The following is an 8,637-nucleotide window of genomic DNA, read 5'->3' on the forward strand; positions in this document are numbered from 1 at the left end:
CGGGTTAGGTGCGATTTTTTTTAGAGGGTCAACACTAGAGGTGTTCGTTATATTAGATAGCTGATAAAATAACGTATTATTTATTTATAATCATATAATCTATTATTTATTAAAACTGGCAAGCGTTATTTAATATTTATTCGATATGCCATTTTTGCCGCCTGCAAAATTATTCTCTAAGAGAACTGCATAAGAACTAAATTCAAATGAAAGTCATTTAATATTTATTTGAAACGTGATTTTTGTCACATGCCAAATTTTGCTCTAAAAGGACTGCATTAGAACTAAATTCATTTGAATTCGATCGAAGTCCAGTTTTAATAGGAAATATTGTAGGCAATCGAATATATTTTGTTCCGCTATGCAACGCGTTAGATTATTTTTGTTCGAATATATCAGTGCGGTTATAACGAAAGAATATATTTATATTTGGTTGCCGCTTACGGCTCGCTTGACTTAGTATGACGTATTTTGATTATTGATTAGGTATTAGTAGTATTTGATATATTATCGTGCGTTTATGAGTGATTTTGAATTTGTAATTGATTTTTTGTAAATAAAAGTTATTTTATAATAGTTTACTGAAATGAATTTAAGTTTAAAAAAAAGTTCATAAACTGGACAATATTGCATAAATAAAATCTATAGGTAAAATATTAAGAGAAATAATAATTTTAGTCAATCCTAAACGTGTAAAATGTAGGTATGAAAGAAAATTAAATTTTTCTAATTGAGTAATTACAATTACGATTACAAAGCAATAATGTGTAGAATAATATTTATTTTAACAGCGCACGACACAACTTCATTTTGCAAGGATAATCAAAACGCGTCGTTGTACGAAGCGAACTAATATATTATAGCGTAAAAATAATAGGCGTTTTAAAAGTAGCGTATCGTTATAACGCGATTTTAATATATAGCCGTTGCGAACACCTCTAGTCAACACCACACCACACAACACATTATAATTAAATAGTCACGTTATAAGCTCTGTATTGGTTAGATACTGGCTATACCTGCCCGACTTTGAGCCCAAGTAGGGTGTTCGCTCACGCTTTCATTATTATTTGTTAATCTAAAAGTGTAGATTGCATCCGTAGGCTATGACTTTCCTGTGACGAACCGTCACTGGTTTTTTGTAACGCTCATTATCTAGCGTAGCCTCAGGTTCATCACACGTTCCCATATTTTGAGGTTCTGTGGTATGTGGTTTTATGGCTCGATAGTTATATCCTTACACCCTCTTCTTGACCTTAGACCTTGCTCAAACTCACAATGTCACAACTGCCTCGCTGACAATACTGCTATCCTAAAAAGCCACATTAAACCTGAGGTTGCTTCAGCCACCCTACCAATACAGCTCAACAAAATAGACCAGTGGCTAAGTAAGTGGAGAGTCAAGGCCAGCACCTCCAAATCTGCTCAAATTATTTTCACTCTCCGCCAAAGTAACTGCCCGTCTGTATACTCATGAAACATTGCCACATGTGGGTTGTATCAAATACCTAGGTCTCCATTTGGATCTGAGACTAAAAAAGAAAAGCAAAACGGGATGACTTCAGATTCTGAGATCTGTATTGGCTTCTGGAAAGAGCATCCAAACTCTTAGTAGAAAACAAGTTGCTTCCAAATGATTTCAGTTTTATTTAGTGTTAAATTAGTGTGAAACCACTGTTTTATACCCTCGTCCCATGAAATGACGCGCTGTGATTGGTTGGCTGTTGTGACGTATTACCCCCGGAAGAGATACGTAACAATGGTGAAGGGACCAAATTTGTTTTTTAATTCAATAATGTGAACATATTATTTTTGTTTTTTATTATTTCTAATTGCTCTAACACGCTCAAGTGAAATCCTTTTTAACCGACTTCAAAAAGGAGGAGGTTTTCAATTCCGCTAGTGCACGGTGACCTCACATCGTATCTCCGTGATAGGACCCAAGCTGTAACTGTCAAGGGGTACACTACATCATTTGTACCCATAATCTGGCGTACCACAAGGCTCCCACCTCGGACCATTACTCTTTAATATATTCATCAACGATGTGGTCAACTGTATAAAAAAATCTCAGTTATTAATGTATGCTGATGATACTAAATTATTAAAAGTTATTAAAACGGAGTTAGATTGTAACAGTTTGCAGGAAGATTTAGATCGTCTCACTGACTATTGCTCAAATAATGGTTTACACTTGAACGTTGACAAATGTTGCACCATATCATTTACAAGAAAGAAGACAGTGTCAACGCAAAATTATTATTTATTGGGTAATAAACTCCGCAGAGTTGACGAGGTGAGAGACCTTGGTATAATGTTGGACAAACAACTATATTTTAAATCACACATTAATAAAATTAAAAACAAAGCCTACAAGATGCTTGGATTTGTCCTTCGCCAAACAACTGATTTTAAAAACCCAAAATCTCTTATTTTACTTTATAACTCCCTGGTGAGATCCCAGTTGGAATACGCTTCCACCGCTTGGAACCCACAGTATGCCTGTCACGTAGATATGATTGAGGGAATCCAGCGTAAGTTTCATAAGTGCATCTATAAAAGATTTGGTTTCTCGGCTAATGGTTTAACTTCCTTAGAATTAAGACGAGAACATAAGGATCAATTTTTTTTATATAAATTAGTCAATGGGTTGATCGATAGTCCTTATTTATTGAATAAAATCAAATATATAGCACGAAAACCTTTAAAGCGAAATTGTCGGCAGCAGTACACATTTCATCTTCCACGAGTTAATAGTAACTACTGCAGAAATAAATTTCTCCAAAGGTCATAGGTATAACAATAAATACCAACAAATTGATATTTTCTTTCATAAGTACGGTAGGTTTGTATCTGAGATCAGGAAATGTGTCTAACTCGTTCCCTGATTGCAGCTGCAACCCTTACTTTTATCTATAACTTTAGTGTTGTATGCGAACCTAGTTGTACCCGATCGAGTAATTAATCTAGCAATTATGAATCTACACGTTTGTGAAAACTTTGCTGGCTTATTCTATTTTTCTAAATTAAGGCTAAAACTATGTATAATATATAGCTGTTTGTTTTCCAAATAAAAAAAAAAAAAAAATCGATCGGTATTTTTACTCTGAGATTTATGATCTGATTTACGTAATTCTAATTTTTTCGATGCGAAATAGATGTCATTTGGTCTCATAAAATTTTTATATAGTTTAGCCCATTAGTTTTCACATTGTGAACATTTATATGAAAATTTTTGTCTACCTGGACGACATAATTGTTTTCTGTGTACGGCTTTTTTTGGAGTTTTCATTCTGGTTGATTATATATTATTATTAACTGACATTAAAACGTAAAAAATAAATTACATTTTAAAAAACCGACAGAAAAGTATCAAATAACTAAAAATTTTATTTAATACACCTCTTATGCAAACCTTTACCTTTAATATTAATAAAATACTATTATATGTATGTGCTACATATTGATAGCTTTGTTGTCGGTGCCAAGCCAAATGTAATAGGAGTTTAACCTAAAGTAAACCTACACTCGCCACATGTGACTTTGAGCGGGATAGCTTCGTCTTGAACCAAGCGGACAGACACACGTGGCCAGACAACCTATTTAGGTTTACCAATGTTCCATACATTGGTAAATAAACTATCTAAATCGAGAGACAATAATTTAGCATTTGGTGGACAAGAAGTTGATTGCATACAAGGTGGTTATAAAGCCCATCAGGTGACCCGTACGCTCGTTTGTCCTCCTATTCCATAAAAAAAAAATATATAATAAAACTTATAATTAACAACAGTAAACTTATTAGTATAAAATATAGTAAAACTCAAAATTGAAATTAAAATGAAACTTAAATAAAAACTTAAACATAATATAATATAATAAAACTAGCTCAAACATCAGCCGCAAATAGGTACAAGCTCGGCATATGCTGACACACATATCATGTACGTCCAGCGCCGATCTTCCGCTTGAGCCATTCTGTGACCTTGTAGCTGTCCCAATACATATATACGCTATGATTTGTTTGAAGAATTTTTTGTGAAGATGTATTGGTTTGCGACTTTCTCAGTGTAACCAATATCTCTGTGACACAACGTCGCATCCGAAGGTTGCTCGCTCTGTGGTACTCAAGCGTCCTCAAGCGTCAACCAACTGTCACCTATACACTGTCAACTGTCAAAATAATTAAGGACTTCTAGAGCCACATGAACAAACAATATTTATTGTCAACTAATAATTATGTTGCTCATAATAACAATTATTGTCAACTAATATTTAAGTTATTCAAATTATATTGTGCATTAGGCTTACACTTTTGAACTAAAAATACCTTAGACATTATTTTAGTAATACAATCAAAAACAAAATGATAATAAAAAATACCAGCACCGTAGAAAGAATACCAACTAGATAAATATATTATTAAAATTAACTATGATTAGAAATAGCCGAAAATAGATAATTAGTTCGGTTGCCCATCGATTCACCTATTTATTTAAGAGGGAAGACGGTAGTACTAAAGAGACAAGATCAATCTGAATCTAACCTATATTACACTCATATCTTGAGCCAAGGTTTCTTGTGCTCTTTGCTGCTGTAAAAGAAATAGTCTTAATTTCGTTTTAAATAAGGATAGACTTTTTAAATTTCTAATGGGCGGCGGGATGTTTTCCAACATTTGGATGCCGAGTAACGAAAGCTCCCTCTAAATGACACCGATCGATGCTTCTCAATAACCATCTGAACAGAATACTTCAGTGACCCACAGGACCTTAGACTAGCCGTTCTTGATAGTCATAAAGGTATTTTGGCTTCTCGAACACACCAAATAGGAGACAAGCTAAATAAAGTTGTTGCCGATGTTTCATTTTTAACATTGAATGCTCATTCAAGAAAGGGGTGACATGGTCTCTATGTTGTATATTGAAACAAAAACGGGCACATGCATTCTGGACTCTCCGAATCAGTTTTTTAGTTACAGAAACTAAACGTTGGCCAAAGACAACATCTGTATAATTCAGCTTTGAGAGAACTACAATTTCAACAAGACGGATACGCATCTCCTTCGATAGATAAGGTCTCATCCTGTATAATACTTTCAGCCTGTAAAAGGAGTTACTGACTAGGCTAGTGCTATGATCATGGAATCTCAGGTTGCTGTCGAGAAGAAGACCAAGATTACGTGCTACATATGTACGTTCAATTGGTTCACCCATCAAGGTAACGTCACGTGAAGACTTCAAACGGCTCAACTGTTTGTTGGTGCCTTATGTTTTATTTCACCGGATTAAGACATAGACTGTTTTCTGGGCCCACAATATAATACTATTAAGGTCATCATTAAGCAACTTGACCGCATTATCTATTTCACTTGGCTTACAAGATATATATTTGGGTGTCATCAGCATAAAAGTGGTATTTGCAATGCCTGATATGGCTTTTGATGTCTGCTGTGTATTAAATAAATAATATGGACCCCAAAATAGAACCTTGTGGTACTCCTTCTACAACCGGTAAAGTGTCAGATGTCAAGGTGGAAGAGCTGTTATGGGACAGCTGTACACATTGGTGACGCTCACATAGGTAGCTATTTAACCATTTCAATGCGGCAAAATCAAATCCATAATAATTTAATTTTGATAGCATTAAATCTATATCTATATTATAAAAATCCAAAAGAACAAGAAGAATACAATGACCACTGTCTTGCAAACTTAGTATACTGTCAGAGACATCAAGCAATGCGGTCACTGTACTCCGGCATTTCCTAAAACCTGATTGTGTCTCTCGTAACATAAAATTTTTCTCCAGGTAACCTGTAACCAGATTATAAATACCAGCTCGATCCAACCTGAACGTGTTAGCTCAAAGGCTACTCTACTCTCTTACTCTATAGCAATCCACCAAAACGTTAGAATAGGGTACATATCCTGGACCTATACACAAAATACAATCCCAGCTTACCCCAGCTCTGAAGTCAATGACCGATTACTGATAGTAGATAAGCGTTAAATAAAAAATAAAAAAAAATTATAATTATTCATTTCTAATTTAAATTATTCTGAGAATATTACATTCTGCATACACTAACACATACTTTAATTCTTGTTTGTCAGCCAAGGTAGGTTGGTAACTACCAACATACATAGTTATAATAGTGTTATGTGCTTGTGTCGCACGCGCGACACCGATTCCAAAAATAACATTATTAAGTATTAGAAGATTGTGCAATAATTTTTTAACCTATTAGTTAATATTATATTGTTTTGGAATACTTTTGATAATCTCAGACGATCCCGACATCACCCCCTCATTTCCCTCAATATCAGTAGTTACACACTGATTAACAAAATTAGTTTGTACTTTATAATACTTAAACAGTAAGAAAAAATGAATAAATACAATAAAATTAAAATTTAAAACTTTTGCTATACCGTGTTTTTTGTGGCTCCCGGCCAAAAAAACATTTTTCAATCCCTTATTTTATTTTGTTTTCTGTAATCTGTGATTCAGTTCATGAGTTGAGTTCAAGTTTCAATTTTTTAATTTTTTGAATCAGGCAATCGAATTGAAGTTGAGTTTATTGTTTTTTTCGTTCATTTCATTAAATTTAACTTGTTCTACGAGGAAACGAGCGCGTGTGAGTGATATTTACGACACAGCTTGAAACTGCGACGTAATTATAATTATTAATGTTTTCTTATCATTATTTAGATACGCTTAATATATAGTTCGCAAGTAGAGACCCGTCGCTTTTAACTTACAGCGACGGACCGGAGGCCACTTCTCCGGTGCTGATGAAATCAACTGTTTGTCTGGAAGAAGTAGTAAATAAATTAGATAACATCCCTTCACCGTTAATTACAAGGATGCCTAATATCAAAATTTTCTGCGGAAGCTCCCACCCGGACTTAGCTCAAAAAATCGTCGATAGACTCGGAATTGATTTAGGTAAAGTTGTAACCAAAAAATTTAGTAATATGGAAACATGTGTAGAAATCGGAGAATCGGTGCGTGGTGAAGATGTTTATATTGTTCAAAGTGGAAGTGGAGAAATTAACGATAATCTAATGGAGTTACTGATTATGATAAATGCTTGTAAGATTGCTTCGGCATCGCGTGTTACGGCCGTCATTCCTTGTTTCCCTTATGCAAGACAAGACAAGAAAGATAAAAGCCGCGCTCCGATTACCGCAAAGCTTGTTGCCAATATTCTATCAGTGTCTGGAGCTGATCATATCATCACAATGGATTTGCATGCATCTCAAATTCAAGGTTTCTTTGACATCCCTGTAGATAACCTTTTTGCTGAACCTGCCGTGCTTAAATGGATCAAGGAGAATATTGTTGACTGGAAGACTAGTATTGTGGTGTCCCCTGATGCGGGCGGAGCAAAGAGAGTCACCTCAATAGCTGATAGATTAAATGTTGACTTTGCTTTGATTCACAAGGAAAGAAAAAAGGCTAATGAAGTAGCCTCAATGGTGTTGGTTGGTGATGTTAAGGATCGAACTGCTATATTGGTTGATGATATGGCTGACACATGTGGTACTATATGCCATGCTGCTGAAAAGTTAATTGAAGCAGGAGCAGTTAAAGTTTATGCAATTCTTACTCATGGTATTTTCTCTGGACCCGCAATATCACGGATTAACAATGCTTGCTTAGAAGCTGTAGTCGTGACAAATACTATTCCACAAGAAAGGCACATGCAAGAATGTCCAAAAATACAATGTATTGATGTATCCATGATGTTGGCTGAGGCCGTGCGACGTACACACAATGGTGAATCTGTTTCATATCTGTTTTCTAATGTTCCTTATTAATTTTGCATTTCCCAAGCAATTAGATTAAGTATGACATCTTAATTTTGTTGCTTAGATAATATTATGTGCAGATTGGTTATAATCATATGCAGCCCAATGATTTGGTGTAGCCATAATCTCAATTAGAAAATAAGAGTAAGATGGGGATGGATGAATGAAGAGCAATTATTGCTTTTATGCAGATTATGAGTTTTTTATTACTCTCAGTAAAATAGGTATTTTAATTTGATTTTTGGATACATGAATTGATATGTAATGAAAAAAGAAGTTAGGCCTTTGATTAAGGTTTAAAAAGACAATTCAGTCTGTATCTTTTTCTAGCAATTTAGTATATTTTGTTATTTTTAACATGAATTTGTTCCATGTAGTGTATTATAAGAATTCCAATATAGGTCTTTTTGTATATCCCATGGTTAATACATAAGTATAATGTTTTTTTTTATTGTTTATTAGATAAATGCTTAAAATTGTAAGTTGTGAGATTTTTCAAACAATCAAATTTGTATATTTGATCCATGAACTCAAAATTGAAAATAAAAGTGTTTTCATATTACTAATAAGGTTCTTTTGTTTCATTTAAGTAAAAACATTGGCCATTGTGGGACATATTCTGACCACCACTATATTGTGTTAGTTAGCACTCTGTCACTGGATGTCACTAACTTAATAATTTCTGTTATCTTGTGTTGTATCAATTTAGGTCACTTATTAAACAAGTGCGATGGAAAGACCATTAAAACCCAATTTTTTCTGAAGTGCAAGGATTAATAATGTTAGATAGAGTACATACTTCTCTGCTTAAATTCAAAGT

The 8,637-nt window shown here is 34.1% G+C and overlaps 1 protein-coding gene across 1 annotated transcript; it reads left to right on the forward strand.

Annotated features, from left to right (window-relative positions):
• The first annotated feature begins 6,547 nt into the window (after nt 1–6,547).
• Nucleotides 6,548–8,388, forward strand: LOC126979968 (ribose-phosphate pyrophosphokinase 1). The gene has a single exon (XM_050829578.1). It carries the CDS (start codon nt 6,798–6,800, stop codon nt 7,824–7,826), a length of 1,029 nt encoding a protein of 342 aa, XP_050685535.1. The 5' UTR covers nt 6,548–6,797; the 3' UTR covers nt 7,827–8,388.
• Nucleotides 8,389–8,637: the final 249 nt, after the last annotated feature.

Source organism: Leptidea sinapis, chromosome 1 (genome assembly GCF_905404315.1).
Source record: "Leptidea sinapis chromosome 1, ilLepSina1.1, whole genome shotgun sequence".
NCBI lineage: Eukaryota > Metazoa > Arthropoda > Insecta > Lepidoptera > Pieridae > Leptidea > Leptidea sinapis.